Source organism: Rhinolophus sinicus, chromosome 15 (assembly GCF_057876585.1).
Source record: "Rhinolophus sinicus isolate RSI-liver-muscle chromosome 15, RSI-T2T, whole genome shotgun sequence".
Lineage (NCBI taxonomy): Eukaryota > Metazoa > Chordata > Mammalia > Chiroptera > Rhinolophidae > Rhinolophus > Rhinolophus sinicus.
The window spans coordinates 6231482-6256978 of NC_142515.1; the positions used below are offsets into that span (position 1 = coordinate 6231482).

At 46.6% G+C, this 25497-nt stretch overlaps 1 protein-coding gene across 1 annotated transcript; it reads left to right on the plus strand.

The window, feature by feature from the left end:
* Positions 1–8201: 8201 nt before the first annotated feature.
* Positions 8202–13226, plus strand: NKX1-2 (NK1 homeobox 2). Its single transcript, XM_088791755.1, has 2 exons — positions 8202–8515; positions 10177–13226. The coding sequence occupies exons 1-2, from the start codon at positions 8301–8303 to the stop codon at positions 10886–10888; spliced, it is 927 nt and encodes a 308-aa protein (XP_088647881.1). The 5' UTR covers positions 8202–8300; the 3' UTR covers positions 10889–13226.
* Positions 13227–25497: the final 12271 nt, after the last annotated feature.

Genomic DNA, 25497 nt, shown 5'->3' on the forward strand with positions numbered 1-25497 from the left:
CCAAATGTGTGCCAAGCACCAACGAGTGGCACAGACACAGCCAAGAGGATGGATTCTGTGGGCGATGGAGGGCAGCAGGGTTTCTGAGCAGAGGAGCAGCCTGAAATGGACCTTAAAAAATGACTTGGCCTGGGCCGGCCCGGTGGCTCACGTGGTTGGAGCACCGTGCTCCTAATGCTGAGGTCACCGGGCGTTGGCGTGGGCTGCCCTGTGCTGCCATTGTGAGCGGTCGGCAGCTGGCAAGAGCTGCCGTGAGCGACCGACCCTCGACTGGCAACCCACTGCCTCAGCCGGGGGGGACGCAAGGCTCATAACACCAGCATGGGCCAGGGAGCTGTGTCCTACACAACTAGACTGAGAAACAAGGGCTTGAAACAAGGGGGGGGGGGGAGACGGAAGAAGGGGGCAAAAAGAAATGACTGGGCCTTAACTTCATGCCAAGGAAGAGGAGGAGAAAGGGCACTTATGCCAGTGGTGGTGAGCCAGTGCATAATTCTCCCTCTTCCACTAGCTCTGTGTGTGACATTGAACAAATCGCTTTCTGTATCTAGGACTGTGGTAGACAGAATGGCCCTTTGAAGATGGCCATGTCCTAATCCTCAGAACCTGTGTATATGTGACCTTACATGGCAAAGGGACTTGGCAAATGGGACGAAGCTAAGGATCTTGAAATGGGGAGAGTTGCTGGTTGCTCAGCATGGACGGCCCATTAGAAGCATAGGTTGTTCCACAAATGCAGCGGTTTCCCCTAAGAATGCTGGATCCCTTACGAACCCCCGCACCCATATCTAAGCATTTCTAAACATTTCTGGATCCTATTCTTTTCAGCCTAGCCTGCACTACCTCATAAGGTGAAGGTTTCTACTCCATCTTAATCAGACTGTGGAGCTTTGGGTTTATGCTATTGGGCCACCATTTATTCCTTTCAACTCTTCAACCTGCTAAACATCAGTGTGCTAATAGGCACAAAGACAGTGCTGTGTGTGCCCTAACTTGGGGCCTCTCAAGGACCGGAGAGTCTGTATCCCCACAGTGTGATAAAGTCTGTGCCTGTCAGGGTCCTTTGACCCTTGCTAATTGAATTCCAGGATGGGGGTTAGAGGGAGTTGGAAAGGCTATAAGGCAATTTACAGAATCAAAGGAAATGCTGAACAACCAAATCTCAGAAGGGCCCATAACCATCGACTCCAGGAGTGGGAAAAGGCGGATGATTTATTTCAGGCATTGCTGCCTGGATCAAGCAGCCCCAACTTTTGTCACTCTGCTTCAGATTCCCAGGGGAGAGCCTGCTGGGTCCTGCAGGGAGCTACTCCTACCCTGTGGCCAGGGGAGGGTGGGACCCTTGATTGGCAGTCTCACCACTACCACATATGAGTGAGAGTGAGATGGGGAGACCTAAGCGAAGTCACACTACCTGGACCAGAAAAGGAGGTGAGGATGCTGATCAGGCAAAAACTAGACACGTCCACCGAGGCTGGTGGAAGCCGGAGGCCCCATGGGCAGGTGCACTTCGGGCAGCCTGGGCAAGCCAGGGAAGGCCTCGCAGAAGGAGCCCTTGAACAGAGGAGATTTGAAGATGAAAGGAGATTCCCAGATAGGTATGGCCTGGGAAGAGAATACAGGAGAGACATGCGCAGTTGGGAAAGCGAGTTGTACACAGGGCTCTTCTAGTTGCCGGGATCAGAACCCGTCTCAGGGTGTGTGATAGTTCATTTTATGTGTCAGCCTGACTGGGCCATGGTGGGGGGCGAGGGGGGGGGAGGAGGTATTTGCTCAAACGTTTTGGCTGCGTCTGTCAGGGTGTTTTGGATGAAATTAACATTTCAATTGGCAAACTGAGTAAAGCAGATTGCCCTCCCAAATGTGGGTGGGCCTCATCTGACAAGAACAAAAAAGCTAACCTCCTCCTAGGAAGAGAGAATTCTTCTTGCCTGACAGCCTTCATACTAAGACGATGGCTTCTTTCCTTCTTTCAGACTCAAACTGAAACACAGCTCTTCCTGCCAGCATTTAGACTGGAATGACACCATTGGCTCTCCAAGGTTCCCAGCTTGGGGACTCACTCTGCAGATGTTGGGACTTGCCAGCCTTCATAATGGCATGAGCCAATTCCTCATATTAACAAAACAAAGCAGATAAACGCCTGTTTCTCTCTGTCTCTATCCCCACATATCCTGTTGGCTCTGTTCCCCTGCAGCACACTGACTGCTCAGGACGCTCACATCAAAGTACGGAGGAGTGTTTGTCAGGGTGCAGAGAGCCTCACAGGGAACCCAGAAGAATCAGAACACCTGGCCTCAAGAGGAATGAAACTCAGGCATTGGCTGGTGTACACGCATCTGTTTCTCATGGCTTCTCTGCTTTGCTCTGCACATCTATTCTGTTCTACTCTCCCAGCTCTCACCGAGCCTCTTCTTCTTCATAACTTTGGTGCTCAGATGGCCCCTCAACAGCCACGCCATCCTCATTTTTCTTACTCTTGGAGCTCAAGCTCCCACCACTTGCAGGAAACATGCCCCTGGGTCTTAATCCAGAGTCCTGGGAGACAAATCTGACCCGTCTAGCTCACCTGGTTGAACTGACTGCATTTAGGCAGCCCAGGAAGGGGCCAGCCCATGGGACAGGTGTCCCCTCATCCTGACCCACTGCCCACTCACCAGGATCCAGGGGCTGGACAGAGTCTTTGAGAAGGTAGCATACGTGGGCAAGAACCACACGTCACACATGGAACAGAGTCTGTCCAGAGACCTGGGCTGCACAGGCAGTTGGGTTAGAGTGTGAAAAACCTTGTGTTCAATGCTAAGACTTTTAGTCTTCACCCCCAGGACTATCATAGCCATAGAAATGCCGTGAGCAATAAATCAGATGAGGTCATTTGGCAGAGTGAACAGCTGAGGTGGCAAACTCATGACCCACAGATATACTCGAGTGACACTTCTGTTTTTCAACTTCTGAATTGGTTGCCAGCATTTAAAACTGTGGAGATGTCACATAATTCAGACTTCCAGTTTCCTTGGGGCAACATGGAGATCCGGCCGCGCTGATCAGCATTCCCACATAGGTCACCATGCACCAATGGAGTAGCAGCATCCCGCTGATGTGGAACGCCGGTCCTCAGCCTACAAGGCCCACCTGGCTTCGCTTGTTTAGACCAGGGCCTGGCCCTCCGAGGGCCTGAGTCTTCACCGTGGGAGGTGAAGAGCCTGCAGAGGTGGCAAAACTGAAGCCAGGGAGACCAGGGAAAAGAAGATGAGGGCATGAAATTTGGGTACAGAGGTGGGGAACAGAGGGCTTAGACATCTTCCCTCCAGGAGACCACCCAAGAAAGACAGATCGTACTGGTCTCCATTCAACCAGGATGCAGGTGCTTCATGTATTTGCAAAGTCCTCCCTTGCTTCCTTATTCTGCACATGCCTCTTGCGGATGTGGTTTGACATGCCATGATATGAACATGACAGGCTCTGTTCATGGTCACAAGGAGCCCAGACGCATTTGTGTCCCTGCTCTTCCTGGCCCTGCCCTTCAGCAATTCTCTCCTCATTTGTCCTCAGCCTGTCACTCGGCATGTTCTTTCTTCAATTGAATGTCTCTCTTTTTCTAGATGCCCAGAGCAATTTGGCTGGCCTGGCAATTCCCTTCTCTTGGGCTCCTCCTGTGACTACCTTAAGGAGTAGGTGTGTTTTCTAAAACATTAGAAAACACCAAATGTAAGAGCCTCTAGACGTGGATCCCAAGATTTGCACCACAGTTTCCTCCCGGGCAGTGCTTGGGCTCAGTGATTTTCTCGGAGGTCCTCCTGCGTATTCCAGCTATGTGTGTAACTTGGAAGGAAAGCCTTTCCATAAGGGTCTACAATTGGATTTCACCCAGGGGCAGGAATGTGATTTCCTTGAAAAGAACCTTACCGAACCAGACCGATATCTCACTTGCTGAGGTGGTATCTCAGCTTCACCACTTCCTAGCTCTGTGGTTGTGGGCCAGTTACCTAAGCTCTCTGAATTCAGTTTTCTCAACTGCAAATTGGGGATAATAATAGTGCCTGCTTTGTGCAGTCACGGGGAGGGTTAAAATAAATAACCCAGGTGGGGGGTGGGAGATGAGGGTAAGGGGGATCAAATATATGGTGATGGAAGGAGAACTGACTCTGGGTGGTGAACACACAATGGGATTTATAGATGATGTAATACAGAATTGTACACCTGAAATCTATGTAATTTTACTAACAATTGTCACCCCAACAAATTAAAAATAAATAAATAAATAAATAACCCAAAATGAGCAAAAAGCTTGGTCAAGTGTTCCAGAGCAAGCGCCCAAAAAAGAACAGCTATTTATTGTTAATATTGTCATTATCAGGAGCAATTAACCTGTATCCTATTTAGCAGTATAACCTCTATTGCTTTTCTAAGACAAAGAAGTTGATTTTTTTAACCTATTAATTTCCAAGAAGAAAATAGTGATTTCTTAAAGCAAAATATGTTGATTAAACATTTTTATTTTGGTAGCAGTCTGGGGACAATAGGTGGGAAGGCTACACTTTGAGCTTTCACCAAAGTCTCCAAGGTGGGTTTATAAAGGAATACTTGCTCTGCTTGGCAGCCAGAGTTCAAAGCCCTGGTGGGAAATGGGAACTGCTAGCCTTTAATTGTAAATGACCTCTCCAGCAACAAAGAGTATAGAGTCAAGCAAACATTTAAAAGCTGATTCTGCTGCTATCAGTAGTTTACCTTTTAACAGCCAGTGCCTTCCCCTCCTGTCCTGTAGACCAATTTGACGAAGGACATCTTGGGGAAAGCTGGCAGAGGTGATGAGCAAAGGGGTTGCCCACCAGTTGACTTCTCTCCCCGTTTTTACCATGCTGTGCCTTATGAAGCTGTCTCTTTGGCATATATGCCCTACCCCGTGGGCTGGCCCAAACCGCAGGGTTTCACCTAGAGCATTGAAGTTGTATTTTTATTTCAGGAACATGAGATTTTATCTAAGATGCTTTAATGGGGCTCATAATATTGCTCTCCCGTTGCATAAACGGCAAATTCTTTCCATTGTTAACACTGTGCGTGGCTGGGCAGCAGCTCCTCCAGGCTGTGCTGGAATGAGAGGCCAGTTTGTTTGTGGAATAAATAGCTCAGGAAGCTTGGCACCATTGATTTGCATCAATGCTTCCGGAATAGCCCTTGCCTTCTCCTTAAAGATACTATCTAAACTGTGAAATTCATTAAATAGCCCCCGAAATGGATCAGGTTATTTAACACAACATCCCTAATGGTGCAATATCTCAGCTGTCTGCACTGATAGTGAACACTGTCTTGGATAGTGTTATCAGCTCAGGACACCCGCTATGAATATTGATCCAGAGCTTGTTACAGCCATCACTTGCCATGGGGACAGGTCAGGGTTGGAACCCACCTAGCATCAAAGCAATTTAAAGACAGCACTCAGGCAGAATTTTAATGCCCACACTGAAAAAACAAATCAACTCCATGCACAGAGGGAAGATGCTTGCCTGGGTATGGATATATTTATTATATAGGAATACCTACCTTGGGTATACATACATGTGTGAGGATTTTAGCAAGTCAGTGCATTGCCAAAGTTTACCTACAGGAGGTCTCACTGCCTTCTGCTTGTTTACAACGCAGATGGCCAGAAAAATAATTCTCTAAGACCCTCTCTCCCTTCACCAAATTGAGGAATTTAGCCTGTTCTTTGGGTGGAGGGTTTCTCTCTAAGGTAGGTGAGTAAGATGGAGAATTCTTCTATTCCTTCAGTGTTGATGGGAGGCATTGCAGTGTTTCTTCTGTGTCAGCTATTTCCAGAAGCCAAGTACTGAGTGCGAGGGTTCGCATAACCTTGTGCCACACTGAACACACATATCAGAAAGATAGGAACGATAAAGGGCAGAAAAAATTTTTAAATAGCGAAAAGTTCTTAAAGACATACAGTACATGGCCTTTATGTGTTCTTCCAATCTGTGGCTTCTCCCTTTTCAGTTCCTTTTCTATGTTTAACATCTGTGGACCCCTAAGGAAAAATGATTCATATCAAAGGAAAGATGATTCATATCATTTAAAGACAAAAATTTTGAGGTGATTTATAAAGTGAAATGAAAAGGACCCAGGTTGGGACTGCTCTTGTCGGTCCACACTTTCCCTGTCCCTCTGGTTGGGGACATGGGGTGGCCCCTGGAATGCCAGCCCACCTTCCCATGCAAACAGCCCCAAGAGTTCGTACAGGAGAACAGATAAAAAGAGGGACATTCTGGAGCTCCCTTAAGGAGGTCTATTTCCAGCTACCCTGAAGAATCCAAATTTGAAAATATATGAATGTGGGTGTTAATAAGTAAAGAAGGCTGGGGTCAGTATGGGGAGGGAGGGAGGGAGACAGAAAAGGAAGATGAAGGAAACAATCAAGTGAGAACTGGGTGAGGAAGAATTGTCAACACAGAAAACAAAGTACCCGTCTGTGTTCAAGAAGGCTCTGTGATGTGCCATCCAGGTTCCTGGGTGCCACTGTTTAGTTCCAGGGCTGCCTTTTCTTTGGCTTTCACATGGCAGGCATTCCCTCTGGTGGGAGGTGGTAGAGTGGGCTTGGGCAGGGCACTTCCTTTCCTGATTTCCTTTTAAAAGCACAATCTGTGTTTGCTTTAGGACCGGACCTCCAAGAAAATTTTGGCAGGGCTTTAAAATCCCCAGGGAATACAGTGGCTGGCGGCCTCTGGGAGGAGCCCTGAGGTTTGAATGAGAAAAGCTCCAAGGAGCTGGCCTGTAAGGCCCTCTCTTCAATAACAGAAGGGATTAGCAGCTCCCAGCACTTTGATGAGAGGGTTTCTCCTCCCCTTCCTACTCCTACCTGCTTGCACAATATTAATTGCCAAGCCCTTGTTTGAAAACTCCCATGGGGTGGGGAAGAAAGGACAGCAGCGCTGGAGGTGTTTCTGGGTAGAGGGGCTGGGAGAAGCCTCAGAATTTGCTGCTGAGATACGGTAAATGCTTAGTGCTCACAAACTGCTCCGCGAGTCACAAAAGGAAAAAGGAATATTAAGACAACGGTGGCTGGTAGAAGCTTCCCCAAGGACTGATGTTCACCGTCCCACAGGACTCGGTGGGGCAGATGGGTCCATTTCAGTCGTTTCTGTTCCTGGACCTCAAACTCAAACCACACAAACATTTTTTAACCTTTTTCTTCTCGGGGCTGGGAGGGGGATAAAGGGTCAAAGATACAGCCTGATTCCCAAAGGCCCAATTTCTATTGCAAATGACCGAATCTGTGACTGTGAAGTGGGCCAGGAGGGCATCCAGAGTTATGCTCGGCGTCTCAGCACGCCAGGGCAGCGACCCTCACCTGGCTCTGAGCCTGAAACCCGCCAAGGTTTCCACGGCTGCGGGGCACCTTGGCGGGGCTTGGACAGCTCTCCAAAACCCCTGCCCCAGGGTGGACGGGAAAGCCTCGGACACAGAGCAGACTTTTCTTCCTGCACTGCCGGGACAGTGGGGTGCCCTGGAAAAGTCCGGGAGAAGAAGACTCGGGTTCTAATCCGAACTTTGTCGCCAACCATCAGTGATCGTGGGCAACTCACTTCTCATCCTTCAACCTCAATTTCCTCATCTTCAAAACGGGGGATAATAGTTTTACCAGGTCACGCCCACCTCAAGGGAATCAAGTGAGATCGCGCAAGCCCAAGGGCTCTTTGTAAACTGCAAACTGTGAGAACACGAGGACTAAATCCGAGGTGACCGGGTCTGAGGCCATCACTGTGATTCATCGACTGGGCAAGAGATGATATGAGCGTTGCCTTGAAGTAATCTGTCCTGGCCTCAATTGCATTCCCAATGCAAAGGCGGGTGCACTGTGGAAAGGGCGCAAGCCCGGCCGTGTGTATATGCTGCGGCGGTCCCGGGGATGAAGGCGTCCGGCCCTCCCTCCCTCGCGCGAACCCACATCCCTGCAGGTTGGGCGGAGGCGCGTGGAGCCGGCGGCGCTCTCTAGACGGGCGCGCGCACCTGGAGCACAGCGGCTCCCCTTGCCACGGCCAGAGACCCGAGCGCCGCGCCGAGTAGTCTTGGTGCTGCAGCGAGCGAGCCCTGCACGTGGCAGGGGCCTGGGCCAAGTGAGTGCCAATCCGCACGCAGCTCCCTGCGGCTCTCTCCCCGCCCCGCCTTCCCGCCCCCTCCCCAGCTTCACTTGGCCGTCCTGACCCTCCTACCCGCTGAAGAGCCACCGCCGAGCCACAGACGAAGGAAGCCCAAGCGTAGCCATCCCGGGACCCGCGCCGCCGGCCTCCGGCTCGCGGGCGGCGGGCATGCTGGCTTGGCAGGACGGCGGGGCCAAGGCGGCTCCCTCCCACCACAAGATCTCCTTCTCTGTCCTGGACATCCTGGACCCGCAGAAATTCACCCGTGCTGCGCTCCCGGCCGTGCGCCCTGCTCCCCGGGAAGCCAAGAAAAGTTTGGCAGAGGCAGAAGCGGGAAAGGACGCCAGCTCGGGGGACCAGGCCCGCGAGCGGGAGACCCCTGGTAAGGATGCGAGGAGGCCCCCGGCCCCGGGAAGCCCCAGCTCAGACGATGCGATGGAGAGGTGTGTGTGCGTGGCGGGGGTGTGGGTGAGGGTCAGCCAGAGACCTGGTGAGTGGCTCTTAGAGGCGTCTTCCCCAAAGGGAGAAGGTGCACAGGACGAGGCGTAGCTCCTGTCATGGAATTGGACTGAGGCAGAAAGGAGGTCCCCAGCATTCCAGGTGAGGGATTTGCCACTGAAGCCCCATCCCTGCTCACCGGACAAGCGAGTAAACACCACAGATCTGATTTGCTCGCCGTGGAAACTAACACCCAGCGCCTGCCTCGCCCAGACTCATTCATTTATTAGGCGTTTACTGCGCCCGCCACGTGCCAGGACCTGGGCTAGAGACTGGGATAAAAGTCAGAAAAACTTCAGAACCTATGAGGTAGACAGCATTATTAACATCGTCCCATTTTATGGATGAGGGAGCTGAGGCTTAATCAGGTGTCCAGGTCTTATGAGTAGTGAGGTCAGGTTTACGCACCCAGTGCCCACTTCCAAGCATCCAGAGACACCTGCAGAGAGACTCGGCTGCCCCACGCGCTCACTCTCCCCAGACCCAATCGTAGACTGGGCTGGGGTTGGGGGGAAGTGATGGGAGGCTTTTGGTCCTTTCTCCTCGAAGCGCTTTTCTCCTCAAAACCTTTTTTGACTTACTCCTAACTGATGGACATCTGCTGAGGGGTCCAGGAAAGTTTGTGTCAGGAAGAAAGGACAAAAGACAGCAGGACCCGTGCTGGGTTGGGAGTGGGCACGAGGTTCCGTGGAGGGACGCGGCGGGCCAGGGGAGCAGGTTCGGGAGAGGCTGGATGCCGCGCATCCTCCTTCCCCTCCCTAAGTTTGGCGGTGATTGTCTGGGGCTCCAGGCTCCTCTGGCGGCTGCGCTTGGGCCCCGGCGGTCAGCCTGGTAATTGTTGGGATGCCCCTCCGAGGGGCCGCTCTTCCCTCCCCCCAACCCATGATCGATATTCTATTACTGGCGCCTGCATATCTCCTGCCCGCAGCTTGCAGGTACCGACTTCAAACCCCTTTCCCTGTCTGATCCTAATATTGTTCGATTAAAACTTACCTTTAATAGATGACATCTATCGATCCGGCCCGCACAAATCTGAAACTCTATTAACACGGCAGGAGAGAGAAGATGGCAAAGGGAGAATTTCACTTTAAAGGGGGAGGAGGGCTTAATAACTTCTTTTTTAATTGCTAGGAGTCCCAGACCAAAATAGGCTCCAGTAACTGGTAAGACACAGCCCTAAATGCACTTGACGCCACGATGTCTTAATGTACAATGATCCTAACCCCCACCCCATAGAGTTGTCCAACAAGGTCATTATGTTTTCTTAATGCAGGGTGTCATTCATTCAAAATATACTTCTTGGACGCCTATTAGGTGACAGATAAGTAAAGGGCAAAGGGGCACGGCACCCCTAAACCCCGACTCCTGGGAAGGGCTTGCTAGGATGGGCGGTCGTGGGTTGGGGAAGCGCGTCGCGGGAGAGGGACAGAACTGGGGGCTGAGTTGGAAGAAGAGCACCGTGCTCTGGGAGGACGAGAAGGAGATCCGAGGACCGGGACAGGCCGCGTGTTTCCGGGCTTCTGGTCACCGCCTTCTTCCTCCCTGTTGCTGCAGGCCGAGGCGCGGGGGCGGCGTCCCCGCTGGAGGGCTCGGAGGCCGAGGAGGCGGAGGAGGACGGGAAGGACGCGGGAAGGCGGCGACAGGAGCGACCTGCGCGCCTACTGGCGGGCCCAGCGCGCTCCCCGGAGGCCCGGGAAGTGGCGTTGGCGGAGGGGGAGCGCGGCGCCGGCGGCCTCGCGGGCTCCCCGGATTCGCCCGGCTCCCCGCGGCCCCGGCGCCGACGCTCGGAGCCTAGCTGTGCCAAGCCGCGGCGCGCGCGCACGGCCTTCACCTACGAGCAGCTGGTGGCCTTGGAGAACAAGTTCCGGGCCACGCGCTACCTGTCGGTGTGCGAGCGCCTGAACCTCGCGCTGTCGCTCAGCCTCACTGAGACACAGGTCAAAATTTGGTTCCAGAACCGCAGGACCAAGTGGAAGAAGCAGAACCCTGGCGCCGATGGTGCGGCGCAGGCAGGGGCCGGTGCGCCCCAACCCGGGGCGCCCGGGGCGGCGGCGACTGGCGGCGGCGCCACGGGGACCAGCCCGGGTCCCCCAGGCCCGGGCGCGCTGCCCTTCCAGACTTTCCCCTCCTACTCCGCGGCCAACGTCCTCTTCCCGGCAGCCTCTTCCTTCCCGCTGACAGCCGCCGCCTCCGGGGGCCCCTTTGCGCCCTTTCTCGGGCCCTCCTACCTGACCCCTTTCTACGCTCCGCACCTATGAACCCGGAGCCTCTCCCGGCCCCCAGTTCGTCGGGATTCACGAGTGGTGTCGTCGTGAGATCTCAACTCCACCGAGGGGCGCTAAAGCGCAGGGACAGCCCCCTCCTGGCGTACGGGTGTCTGCGCGCCTCTTTTCTGCCATCTGCCCAGAGGCGCCGCCAGAGGGCAGGGACAGGCCGCACGCCAGCCGACTCATAGTCGCTCCCCTTCCAGCCTCGCTGACCCCTCCGAATCCACCTAGTGCACTGTGGGGGAGCCAGGATCTGCCGTCTTTAAAAGTGTCCTCAAATCCTCCCGTTTCTGGACCCAACTCGTCACTCTTGGTCAGACTTAATTCAGCTCAAGGGCTCTTGTTGAAGGTCTGGGCGTTGGGCACCAGGCTAACAAAGCTGCTTGGATGGGGACGCGAGGGAGCAGAGCCGCCAGCCCGCCAGCTGCTCACATCTAGGATGGAATCCTCATGTAGCTCACTCCTAGGGTAAGGAGCTTTCCCTTTTCATAGCCGATTGTTTTCCTTTTTCATACTTGATGATTGGCCCCAAACCAGCGATTCCTCCAAAACACTGAACAAAGCTGGGAGAGCTGGGTCCTGGAGCACACACTGCCACTGTGAAATGGACAACTTTTTAAATATATAAAACCCATCGTTTTTTTGACCTTCTTTACAATTCAGACTTGAGCACCATTCTTGTTCCCAACAGACTCTCTACAGGCTATTCCTGAAAGAATGGGTATTTTATTTTTCTGAGAAGACCCAAAGTTTGTGCTAGGAAATCTAAGAGCTTTGGAGCTAGACTTACCTGCTGCAGTAGACACTTGTGCCGCTCTGCCAAGTTCTGAGAGCAGCTTTGACAAACCACAGCAATGACCCTAAATGCATTAAAATGATAATGAAGGGACCAATGGCTCAACTAAAATCTTGAGGTCTATGCATGAGACTGCCTGTTTTCCCCCAAGTTTACTGAGATGTAATGGACAAGACTGCCTATTTTGATTTGCAGTATTTGAGACTCTAAAACTTCAGTCCTGGTTAATGATTCTGTCCCAGTGGTTCCTAGGCTTTTAACGGGGACAGCGCTGGGGGACAGCTAGCGTCTCCAGCACACACATGAATTAGAGTCTTTTTTAAAAGCACAAGCTCAACATTTTTAGAGCTTCATCTAAGATTTTGGCTTGAAAGCAATTTTTTGTTCCAAACACTCTCCATGATGGCAGAGTGAACAAGCAAAAGGTTGTAAGGGGCTGTGGCAAGAACTACTTCTTGGGTATAAAGAGCTACTGTGGAATAAAAAAAATATTCACAATAGATTCAACTGCAGGAACTTAATTAGTGGATATGCATTCTAACTACTGCTTTTATTATCGCCCCTAAACAATTAATTCTTCCATAAAAGTCTCTGGTCAGCTTGTTTGGAATACTCTTGTTTTAGTTTTCTATGTAACATGGTTCATAGCCCATATCTCAGAAATCCAGACGTCTCCAACTAGGTCATGTATGTTTCATTTTCACCTTTATTTGATTGAGGCCCGTTGCTATCTACATGGATACCATAATCCTTGCTACGTCTTGATAGCCTATGCCATTAATAATTAAATGTAACGCTCAATGATTTCTTATAAAGTAAAAGTACACTGGTATTATGAACACATGATATTATTGTCATCTTGAAATATCTAGTTCTATTACGATCAGAAATGATAGAAAAACATCCTCCCTTGCTCTGAAATTAAATGAAGACTTCATATTCATGAGACTCACAAGACTTGAGAATGTTATTATTTAATTACATATTATTTACTAATTTAGACTCTTTTCTTTCTATTCCAAAGAAGAAAAGTGTCCCCAAACAACGCATTGTACTTTCTAAAAGATAACTGAAGCCAGATGAGATTAACAATGCAGTTACTGTAATAGACTATTATTTTATTCATTTTACATGTTCATAAACACTCACTCAATAGCTGTTGGTTGCTTTCTCAGAAGCAACAGTCCATGTGTCAGGAACGGGCAGTTCAAGTGTACAGGGGCCAGGTCTGTGATAAAGAAGAATTTCTGTAAGATGTGGGAAACATTTCATTCCTCGCAGGTACCAGAATCACAAGACTCCAGTTAGAGTGGGACTGGGGAGTGAGGTGGCAGGCTGATCTGTTTGTGGACTAGCATGGAATGCTTTAATTCCTGACCTTTCTTGTTTGTATAAATTTTAACAGAGTAATGCTTGAAGTGTGTGACTTTGGACTTTTGCTGCTTTAAAACGCCCAGTGGCTTTCCAACCAAATCCTTAGACTCTATCTATTGATGTGTTTGTCTAATAAATTCTTTTTGTAATGATTTCTAATTGAATTGTTTCTTGGTCTCTATTAGCAAAATTTTTAACTAATCTTGTAATTATCAGAGGTTGTAGACGAGGTCTGACAGTCAGGTTTGCGAACTTGTAACGATGTTGCTAACCTTTTCTGATATCAGAGGGCTTATTCATTATGAATTTGTACCAACTGGATAAACAGTTAACCACATTTACTATTTGGAAGTGCTGAAATGGCTGTGTGAAAAAGTTAGACGACCCGAACTTTTCGCCAACAATTCATGGCTCTTGCATCACGACAATGTACCAGCTCACACGGCACTGTCTGTGAGGCACTTTCTAGCCAGTAAACAAATAACTGTATCGTAACACCCTCCCTACTCACCTGATCTGGCCCCCAATGACTTCTTTCTTTACCCGAAGATAAAGGAAATATTGAAAGGAAGACATTTTGATGACATTCAAAGGTAATCAAGGGTAATGCGATGACAGCTCTGATGGCCATTCCAGAAAAAAGAGTTCCAAAACTGCTTTGAAGAGTGGACGAGGCTCTGGCGTCAGTGCATAGCTTCCCAAGGGGAGGACTTGGAAGGTGACCGTAGTCATATTCAGAATGAGGGATGTAGCACTTTTTCTAGGATGAGTTCGTGAAGCTAATTGTCAACCTTGAAGACTGATGTTAAAAATGGCCATTTTAGATCCCCAGTTAAAACTATGTAGCCAAGGAGCCTTATATATAAGTGAGGGAGTAGACAGCGTTTCTAATACAGAGAGACCCCCATCCATTTTTGTGGGCACAGAAAATTTAGCATATTTGCCCTTTTTAGCAATAACTTGTAAGAACCTATTTATCCAGCTTTTGAAATTATGAGAAGGCTAACATAAGAAAGTCTTCAATAACTGCTAAGTACACTTAAAAATGTAATTCTACCTTAAGGCCAGTTGAAAGGACGCATATAAGAGTCCAAAAAGAAGTGGGAAGACACAGACTCAGGGAAAGAGAAAATCAAAGTGCCCCCAAGCCCCCTCCAGTGGGAGGAGAACTCTGAAGGAGCCAGGCTGTGGAGACCAAGGGAGAGAGAGCTGAGACTCAAAGACCCCATTAAGGTCACTGCTGGGGGGAACAGTGAGAGAAAGTCACCCTTGCCCCCTCTAACCCTTCCTGGTTCTGGGCTGTGGTTTTCAAGTGCTACAGGTGAAGCCCCTGGTCTCCGAATGGCCTGGTTCAAAGACAGTTCCACCTCCCAGTTGCTACTGGAACTTGGCAATTTCCCCATCTTTGGGTCTCAGTTTATTCACTACAGTGCCTAGCTCAAAGGACTAAAGGGAAGGGTACGTGTGGAGAAGAGCTTATGTGGAAAGCATTTAGTGCCTGGCACGATGATGGTAATTACTATTCCAGCTGAAGCTGGAAAGAACACTACACATGCTGTACTTAGCCCAACCACCTCATTTACAAAATTTTTACTGCAGTTTAATAAACAGAACACCTTTATCATCAGTACCCAGCTCAAGAAACGAACGTTACGAGCACCCAGAACCCCCGTGTGTTTCCTCCCATTATTACCTTCCCAAAGGTAACCACTCTCCTGACTTCTGACAGCATACGTAGCTGTGCCTGTGTTTTTTCTTTGAATTGTACAAATTGAATCCTACAGTATGTACTCTGTGTGTCCATCTCTCTTGGCCCAACATTATTGATGAGTGTCATCCACGTTGCTATATATACAGTAGCTATAGGTAGACTATTTATTCTTATTACTGTTGTCATAGTATGGTGTACACAACTTATTTATCTATTCTCCTGTTGGTAGGTATTTGAATACTTTTTGGCCCTTTTGATTAAATAGTCTTTTACATATCTCTTGGTTAGTATGTTTCCATTGGTAATCTGTCTCTGAGTGTGGTGACTGGGCATGCATCTGTTTACCTTTAGGAGATGGGCCAATCAGTTTTCCAGTGTGGTTGTAGCAATTTACATTCCCACCTGCAATGAATGAGAGCTGCAGGTATTCCACACACTCCCAACTCTTAGGATTGACTACCTTTTTCATCCCAGTGATTCTGGCAGGTATGTAGAAGTATCGCATTGTGGTTTCAATTTTCATTTCCTGCTGGGTAATGCTGTTGACTACCTCTGCATATGCCTACTGGCCACTTGGGTATCTGTTTGGGTGAAGTGTCTAGTCAGATCTTCTGCCCACTGGTGAGCCCTCTCATTTACCTTTAAAATAAACTGACTCTTGAGAGGCATGACCTGGCCAAAGTAACCCACGTTACCTAAGACACTGACTCAGTAAGGTTATGTGACTTCTCAAGCTTGCACAGGAAGAAAAGAGCATTGCCTGAGACCTGGGCCTAATCAGCCCAGGGCAATTTAAATTGTACAGGGGGTTGCCAGTTCTATAAAATATTGGATTAGCAATATTTTTAAGTGATCTGAAAGCTGTTTGGGCATTTTGTAGTTACAGGTAAAGTGTCTGTATTGGAAAGACATGGTATTCCATTGTTCCTCCTTCCTCCCTTCCTCTCCCCATTTCTTCCCCCCACAAAGTGTATTGAGTACCCATTCTGTGTCAACAGTTGTTTTGGGTGATGGGAACTCATTAAGCAAACAGGGTCCCAGGCACAGGGAAAATTACAGTCTGAATTCCCTTTCTTTCCTAGGACCACAGCAGTTTGTGGAGACCCAAAGAGGACAGTCTTCCCTCTATAACTTACTAGCTCTGCCATCTTGGGCTCGTTTCCTAAATTTACTAAGCCTCTGAGAGGCACATAGTATGTGCTTGATAAATGTTAAAATTCTTCCTGCCAAATTATAAATTGGCGTATTTAGGTAACTGTGAGGTTTGGAACTGGGCCCCACATGGGGACTGCATTTTAAATGAACTTCCATCCCAGGCATCTGCTGGTTCCACAGTGGACCTCTGCAAGATTTTTCCTGGCCAAAAGCACTGGGGGCAGGAGATAACATCCACACAAAGAGGTGAGTGGACAATCTTGTGAAATTACTTATTTAAAAAAAAATCAGTTTCCTTCCCATGACCCATTTTCTTGTGTGTGCTGTTAATACATTTTCAAAAGGGGCCGACGTTCTCTTTGCTTGTAAATAACTTGCAGATCCTAAGGTAGAAGGGTCTGGATCTGGGGTGGGGGGAGAGGGGGAAATTTAGACAACTCTTTGAGAAGTCCAAACTCTTGAGGTCTAAAATGACCACAACTGTGCAGGAAGGTTTTAAAATAACTGTTAAAAGGACAGTTTATTCCCTTTTTTAAAATGCTATTTTTTCCACTAATGTATTTTCCTAAGGGGTTCTAGTTTTGCACAATGGGTTTTTCTGGGTTCATCGCCGAGGCTGACTAAATCACTCTAAGTTCCCAGGAATTCAGAATACTTAATTCTGATGAACCAACTCTCCTTTGATTATAAAAAAACTCCCCATTTGTCTCCAAGTAAGATTTTAAGATCTTTTTAAAGACATCAAAATTCAAGCCGATCTCTAATTTGAAATTAGCTGAAGATAACATAAAAACACCATGTCTTGGGTGATAAATTCACAAGCTGACTTAATAAAAATACTTTACATGTGAATCACACTTCTAAATCTTTCAAAACACTGAGTATTTAATTGTAGAAAAATATACATAATATAAAACTGACCATTTTAACCATTGTAAATGTTTCGATATAGTGGCATTAAGTACATTCACAATGTTGTGCAGCATCACCTCAATCTAGTTCAGAACGTTTTCATCACCTCAGGCAGAAACCCTGTGCCTGTTAACCGGTTACTAGCCGTGCGTCCTTGTGTTTATGGAGTACAAACCCATGTAATTCAATCTGCCAGCTGACTTCTAATATTTCTTTCAACTCTAGAAGGCAAAAATACTATGTGTCAATAACAGCTTCATGGCTGGACAGATAAAGGATATTTTGTCCTATCTCTCTTTGGAAGCTTAATATTGAGCAACCACACCTGCAGAAGCAATCTGGCCCCTTGACGCCGGTATAGATTTCCGAAGCTGTATCAGCGCCCACGTAATCCTTTTCAGTTTACTGTGTGCCAGGCATTGTGTCCCTGGGGGTGCAATGGTGAGCAAGACAGATGGATCCCTGCCCTCCAGTGCTTCCACATAGCTAGTGCAGTGGTCTTTCAGACTTTTTTTTTTTTTTTTTTTAAGATTTTATTGGGGAAGGGGAACAGGACTTTATTGGGGAACAGTGTGTACTTCCAGGCCTTTTTTCTAAGTCAAGTTGTTGTCCTTCTCCAGTTGCCATTACTAGTTGCAGGGGGCAGAGCCCACCATCCCTTGTGGGAGTCAAACCCTCAACCTTGTGGTTGAGAGGACACGCTCCAACCAACTGAGCCATCCGGGAGCTCAGCAGCAGCTCAGCTCAAGGTGCCGTGTTCAATCTTAGTTGCAGGGGGCGCTGCTGCCTACCATTCCTTGCGGGAGTCGAGGAATTGAACTGGCAAACCTTGTGGGGTTGAGAGCCCACTGGCCCGTGTGGGAATTGAACCAGCAGCCTTCGGAGTTAGGAGCACGGAGCTCTAACCGCCTGAGCCACCGGGCCGGCCTGATCTTTCAGCTTTCAGCTCTTTTGATCTCATACCTTTCAGAATAAAAAATAATAAGCCTGCATCCCCAATATATGTATTTGTTTAAATTGTATACGATACTACAGGGTTAACAGATGATTTACTTTGCAAAATAAAAACATGTGTATTTAAAAAGATGAGATTATAAAATCGAAACTGCATTTCTAACATTTTTTTCCTGCACATGCCTATTTCATCTTACACCCCCTTCCCACTCTGGAGATTAGTGTCCTGGCAGAAGCAGGGATTCTTTTCTGCCTAGGATGCCATTTCCTTTTGCAGGTGAGGCCTCACCATACTGCTCGGCACCTACTACATTTTGTGTTGTGTCATTGTCTGCTTGTCCCGTCTGGGAGAGTCTCTCTCTCTCTCTCTCTCTCTCTCTCTCTCTCTCTCTCTCTCTCCCCCCCCCCCCCGGAAATTCACCTATATATTTTATGGATCTTTGATCGCTCCTATTGGAATATGTTAGCATTCAATCAATTGCTGTTAAATGATTGAAATATGTTTTCATTTCTTGGTCAATTTTGTTTTATTCTTTGGTGTTTAGGAGTAGTCCTTTTTTTTTTTCTTTTTTACATCTTTTTCAGAAGTTTGGATAACAAAATTTCCTGAATTTGAAATGATTTGAAAGGAAATCTCACATTAATAAAAAAGTTATTCATAACTTCTGCATAGACATAGGAGAGATTTTTTTTCTTTCCAGTCATCACAGATGGATAAAATCAATAAAAATTAACTATTTAGAAAAATGATCATGCACTTGGAAGTCACAGCAATGGTAAATTGCTCTGTTTTCTAACTCGATTTCTGCACGATCTCATTGCAGAGACCACACACTGAGTAGCCTGCTTTACTCTCTTCCGAGCCCTAGATTTAGATGACTTAGCCTTGATGTAAAAAATGTAAGCCAGTCTTTTGACCCAGCAACCCCACTCCTAGGACTTTAATCTGCAGATATGTGTCGACATAAGAAATGTCCAAACCTGTACAGAACGTGAATGAGTTTATTTGAGCCAAACTGACAAAATTGCCAGGAAGCAAAATCTCAACAGGTTGAGAAAATGCTCTGGAGAATGGCAGTTTTGCAGTTTATTTGACACATTAGAATCAAAGGAGACATAAGGAGAGTTACATGACATCCCACTGGTGGTAGATTAAAGGGGTGGGCAAAAGCAAAGTGGGAAAATCTCTGGGATTGGATAAAAAGTAAAATGGAGAGACACATCTTTTACACTGGTGGGTACAGGCTAGTTAATAATTTACATTTACAGCACATAGAGACGGTATGCGGGCGGGCAACAAGAGGTTCTTCGGTCTCCTGCTCTGGTGAGTGGGTTGTGCCCTGAGGGGTCTGGAAAAAGGGATTACTCTGACATTCCAAGGGTGTTACCTTAGATGCAAAAAGACAATAGACAGGCTCACTTAAGGTAAAGACTAACCTTTGTCAAGGAATCTACAGGCCTAGGGTGTGACTACCTGCCAAGACCCGCTTTTAGTTAGGACGTTTTATGTTCAGACCGTCCTATGTGGTTAATTTCCATCTCTGAGTTTGTAAGACCTACCATGCTGGCCTTCCCTGAGCTTGTCAGGTTTAGTATGTGGCCTGTCTTTCGTCCACATATGCCTTTATGAACTGTCAGAAATGAAGTTATCTATTGTGACATTGCTATAGCAAAAGATTGGAAATAACCCAGTGTTCAGCAGTACAAGGCTATTAATGCAGCTATAAACAAAAGGAGGGCGACCTCTTCTCTGACACAGAGAGTGCCAAGCAAGCACTCTCAAGCAAGGCACAAAGAGTGCTTATAATCTGCTACCGCAGGTATTATAACGTGGGGAAAATAATGCCATGTATTTGTATTTGCTTCTATTTGCCTGAATGATTATTGAAAGGATACACAAGAAACTAATATAAAGAATCACCCCTGGTGGGGGATATGGGCAGGATGGGGTTGGGTCAGGAGGAAGTCTTCTCAGTATGTACATTTTAATTTGCTTTGATTTGTAAATGAAATCAATGCATTACCTATTTACAAAACAAAAAGAAGTTGCTTGGGGGATAAAATGTCAGAGAAGAAAGTAGTTTTATAGTTATCAAAAAAGAAGGAAGGAAGGAAGGCAGAAAAAGAACTCAATACCTTATATAATTTAAAGGTTTTTAAGGTCCTTCTAGTATCAATCTTTGGGTTCAAAATTAAGGAGAGAATTGAAACTATTTTCAACAATCTGCCCAGTGGGGTACTGGGCTATCCCCCTGGATTTATCTCAAGCTCCCAAAATGAACACACAGGAAAAGCTGTTCCTAAGGCTTGTTTATCCACCAGAAGAAGGCCAGCTCAGAGTGGAATTCCTTACTTGTAATCTGGCCCCGTGGGGCTTTCCAAACTCCAAGTAGCAGCAGGGTGGTTGTATGTAGGGCCCCAATAGGGACAGTTTCTCAGCTAGCTGAGTGACGCTTCACTCAACAGTAAAAAAAGTTGCCTTTTCAAAATAAAATTTATGCCACCAGATCCCACTGATAAAACATTGCTGCCCTTTAATTGACCCTTTCCTAACTTTCTAAGCATAACATATGATTTATTTAGATTTCAATAGGAATCTGTGGAAGAGAGAAGATTCAAGGCCAGATGATAATGAGGCTTTGCAAAAGAACCTTTACACATCATTGTAAATGAAAATAAGAATGCCACTCATATTTTGAGCTGCTGGGTGGCTGGATGTTTTAGAGTGTCACATTTCTCAGTAATCCTCAGGTCAATCCATTTTACAAGATGGGTAAGCGAGCCGTGGGGCCTCAGGTGACCCAGTTAAGGAATGGTGGAGTCAGGATTGACTTCTGGATTGTTCCACACTGAAGCGTGTATCTTAGTTACTATAGGTCTGGATCCCAGGTGCTCTAGAGCCAGCTAACACGTTTGTTAGACCATTGATAAGCCAGACTCACATCTCTGACGGCACGAGCTGCAATGTACAAAGGTGTGACAATTAAGTTCACGAACTCATCCTAGAAAAAGTGCTACATACCTCATTGCTGAATATCACTATGGTCACCTTCAAAGGACTCCCCTTAGGAAGCTGTGCACTGACACCAGCACCTAGTCCACCCTTCAAAGCAATTTTGGAACTCTTCTTCTGGAATGGCCATCAGAGCTGATGTCGTAGTACCCTTGATGTCCCGATGTCATCAAAATAGCTTCCTTTCAATATTTCCTTTATCTTCAGGTAGAGAAAGAAGTCATTGGGGGCCAGATCAGGTGAGTAGGGAAGATATTCCAATACAGTTATTTGTTTACTAGCTAAAAACTCCCTCACAGACAGTGCTGTGTGAGTCGGTGCATTGTCGTGATAGAAGCTCCACGAATGTTGGCAAAAAGTTCAGGTCGGTTTTGTCTAACTTTTTCACGCAGCCTTTTCAGCACTTCCCAGAAGTACACTTGGTTAACTGTTTGTCCTGTTGGTACAAATTCATAATGAATAATCCCTCTGATATCAAAAAAAGGTGAGCAACGTCGTTGCAACAAGTTCGCAAACTTAATTGTCAGACCTCATACTTTCTCACCCCTAATTTAAGGATTTAATTAATCTTTATCACGAAAAGCCTTTTGGGGGAGAATCCAGGTCAAAAGAAAGGAGAAAGACCATATACTACTCTTAAAGATGTGACAACCACAAATGCAGACCATACTCGTAACTCGAATACCAGGGCTTGCATTGTTCTCTGTGACTCGACTTTCCAAAATGATGAACAACTCATGGCAAAATTCTGAGCAAAACAAACTTTTAGTCTCTTCAACAAAGATGAACTGATTTATAATACCATATTACCTTTATTTAATATTGAAATTAAAAATAATTTTAAAACCAATTTAGTGAAAAAAAACAAAAACCAATTTAGTGAAGTCAGCGATTTCAGAAGATAAAGAGTTATTTTAAATTAGTAAATTATTATGATTAGTTTTACTGTCATTCAACAAAAGAGTCAGAACTAAAAGTTCTCCAAAGAAAAAGTAATGTTATCCAAATTTTGGCACTCAGAGTTAGCCTTCATAGAATCGATAAAAAAAATCATTGCAAAATACCCTGAGCTTCTTGGTACCTGAGTAGATAAGGATGTAAATATTTAACTAGTACTTGAGGTTTCTCTTATTTTATTTTTAAATAAATGAGCAATGTAAATGTTTTCCAAATGAATGCTGCTGTTAACTCACTACTTAAATTTTTGTCAAATAATTTTACCTTAACCTCTTTTGTTCTTAGTTGAAATTCTTTCTGCTGAGTAAGTGTCTCCAGCCTGGGATATGATGGGGTGGGCCCCTGGATTCTTGGCTGCCCTATAGTCAATTGCATAAGACTACCTGGGACCTTTTACCGTGGAATCGCGGATTTCCCTGTCTTTTAAAGTGTTAGATTAGGTCTTTAAAGCGCTTCAGCTCTAAAATCTATTATGCATTCTAATCCATATGCTTAAAATAACATATTTATTATGTTTCAATATTGAGAATTAGCTGACTTTTCAGCTCCATGGGCCAAGTCTCTTTTTTAAACATTTGTTGAGTTAATTTCAATAGACTTCACCTTTAGCTGTGCGAGCCCAACAGGCCTGGTTCACTTCCATTCCTCTACTGGCATTTTCTGTTCTCTTTCCCTCCTCAGCCTACAGGCACACAGTGTCCTTCATCTATAGTCACCAACTCCCAAGAGCCTCTCAGAGGCTCCTCTTCTGGACCCAGCTCTGTTCCAGATCTCATGCCCCATGCTAAGAATTGTTCCATCCTCTTCTCTCCAGCACACTTTATAAAGTTATGCCCAGGGGACATTCTTTTGGCACTTAGACAAGTAACAAGGTATTAGTGGACAATGATGGTTTGAAGCAGCCTCCTTTCTTCAACCTAAGCTTCTAGGGCTTTAAATCTGAATGTCTGTTACTATTCTAGGAGTGGGGAGGGCTTTTCCAGCTGGGGTTTTGGAACCCTAAGATTATCTTCTCATAGTGGCCACTTGCTCTGCCTCTAATTCCTGACCATGGGAACAAAGATAAGTAGTGTCCAGTGTGGAATAATAATTCCTATTAAAAGTAACATGCTGATGTGTCTGGGAGGCTGTAAAAATCCTGCTAGGCTGGTTCTACCTTCAAGAACTCATAGCCTGGTTCGGAAGAAGAAGCCATATAGAGAGTTCGAGATATAAAGTAGGTTAAACAATCACTGTGGGCAGTACTGTGACAAGTGGACATGTAGTGCTAAGCAGCCTGGGGGATCAGGGAGGGGGACACATGGGGAAGAAAGGACAGGAACTGCAGCAAGAGTTCTTAGGTGGCATTCGGCTATGAGGGAGAGAAAATAGCTACTCCCAGCAGGCATGTCCTCTTAGCAGAACAAATATTTTAACTGCAAAATTTATGAAATGTATGAACTGCCTATCGTTCCCAGTTCAGACTTAAGTTTAGAACTTTTCCTACTAACTATCCCTCTCCAGGTCTCGTCACTACTTTGCTTAACTTGCTTCGGCCAGATCCCTGGCATTTTGTACTTAGGGTGGTTTACTTTTCTGCAGATATGAATGCCGGCCCCACCTCAGAGCAGTAGCAGCAGGAGGCATGAGTTATATGTACTGTTGAGTCTTTTGTGGGAAGACATCTTTTTCGAGTGAACATATCTAGGAGAAAAAATTTCTCCGGCTGGGTAAAAGTTACCAAACACTTTTATTCTAAGTCTCATTACCAGGCTTTCTCCTTGGCTTGGATTTTCCTTTTTTATCATTTCAAGCTCAGGTATATGAGTATGGACTGGTAGGTTACACTAGTAACAAGTAATAACTAGTTGGACAATGAAGGAAGAAATGAAAAGAAAGAGGCCTGCATAATCCATACATTGTTTTTCTGATCACTGAATAATCGAGAGTTGCCAGGATAAGAAAATCAAGAATTTTTATGTAGTTGCAGCTTTTCCCAATGGTCAAAGTTGCAAGATTTCAGTTCATACCTGTTGAAGGAGCATTTCCTGAACTTCCCCTCCTTACTAAAGAGACCCACATACCCTAGCCTGCTGTAAAATCCTTTGCAGCATAGTCATATAGACGCTCAAGGGACATTTGTCGCATGAACTAACGAAATTAAAATCAATCTTTATACTTTCCAGTTTTATGGTTAATTACTGGAATCTATGAATAGTTTTAGAGGCTCAAAAATCTTTGTAGTGTATCTTTTGTCCTTAAATGTTTCCAAACGGTACTAATAAAATAAATACAAACGGAACAGCTCTATTTCTTGGTTAAAAACAAGCTGCTCTCAAGTCTAGGTCTCCAAGGTCATGTTAAGCTAAAGAGCAACTAACTGCTAGTAGAGAAACTATAAAATATTATCGTGCTCTCTGTACTATTGCATTTTCCTGATAACAGAGAAGGGGCAAAACCAGACATTCTCAGCAGTTTCTTGCATACGAAAGCATATTTGTTAAAGAGTAGCTTATTTGTGAGTCCAAAGGCATTCCAGCCTATGAGGTCACTCAGATCTTGGGTGTCATGCCCCCTTCATGAACTCAGAGCACCTGCTCCTACTTTTGAAGGCATAAACTGGGGTCCCTGCGCTTTGTAAGAGTTCTAAGAGCTGGGCTTGGTTTTACGCACCTGCCCAGGTTTGTAGAGCAGGGACGTACAGAAATGATTCTCCTCTGACCCTTTGGGCAGGACAAGCTAATTTCCAAGAAATCAATCACTGTATTCAGGGTGGAGGAGGAATAACAAAAAAGTAGAAGGCAAAGTCCTACTCTCCATGAGCTCCAGAGAGGGCCTGGCCATAACTATTGGAGTGAGTGACCTTGGTCTAGGGCAGATGGAGCCAAGGAGTACTGAATGCCTTTTAGGCTCTTGCTCTGGACATCTGCAGACCAGGGCTCTGCTGTTCCGGCTCTGCCTCTGTGCCCACACCATACAGCTTTGACTTTACTTTCTGCTCAGCTGGTTATGTGTGTTGAATGTCTTGCATTTGCCCTTCTGTCCCATCTTACCTTCTGCCCTTCCCTACCCTGTCTGTGTCCCAGGAGACTGACCCACAGGATCTGCCTTAAAGGGCTGGCTTCCTAGGTCTCTGGCTTCCTAATGCTTTCAGCCCATGGATAACCCTGGCAGGAGATGAGAGGAGTTTGCAATCTTTATCCCGCAGCTCCCTTCCGGGAGGATCACTCATGACTGCTGCCCAGACAGGTGGCCTCTCCTTTCTTTCTCTTTGGACTCTGGATACCTCTCCCTTTAGTCTGGGGTTGATAACAACGTCCAGTCCACCCCCCACCCCCGCACTGGCCCCAGGTTACTTTTCCACCCCTAATGGTTTCCCTGTGCATGCTTAAATAATTCCTTTAAAATGTAGACCTCCAATTTACATTTTGGAGCCTTCCGTCTGTTTTCCGCTAAGATCCCGATCACGTGGGTCTAATGGAGCCTGGTGCTGAGGGACAGTGCTGTCCCTGTAGCTGTCTGCGACTGCCCTCTGAGCAGTTGGTGGTACACAGGGCTGGACTGTCCCTCACCTGTGGGATAACCCTGGGTCAGTCGCCTGTCCTCTCCCAGTCTGTTACCCAATATATGACAAAAATGGTGCAGACAAAATGATGTTCGAGACCTTTCGGATTCGAACCTGGGATTACCCTGGACTATCCATTTTGAGTTCTTTGTTTTTTAAGGGGCTACGGAGGGCGCCGCAGACA

Bases quoted from the DNA above. Each gene is read 5' to 3' on its own strand.
- NKX1-2 (XM_088791755.1), top strand. From the start codon at position 8,301: ATGCTGGCTTGGCAGGACGGCGGGGCCAAGGCGGCTCCCTCCCACCAC. The intron at 8,516-10,176 runs TAAGGATGCGAG...CTTCCTCCCTGT, and splicing joins CGCGAGCGGGAGACCCCTGG to TGCTGCAGGCCGAGGCGCGG.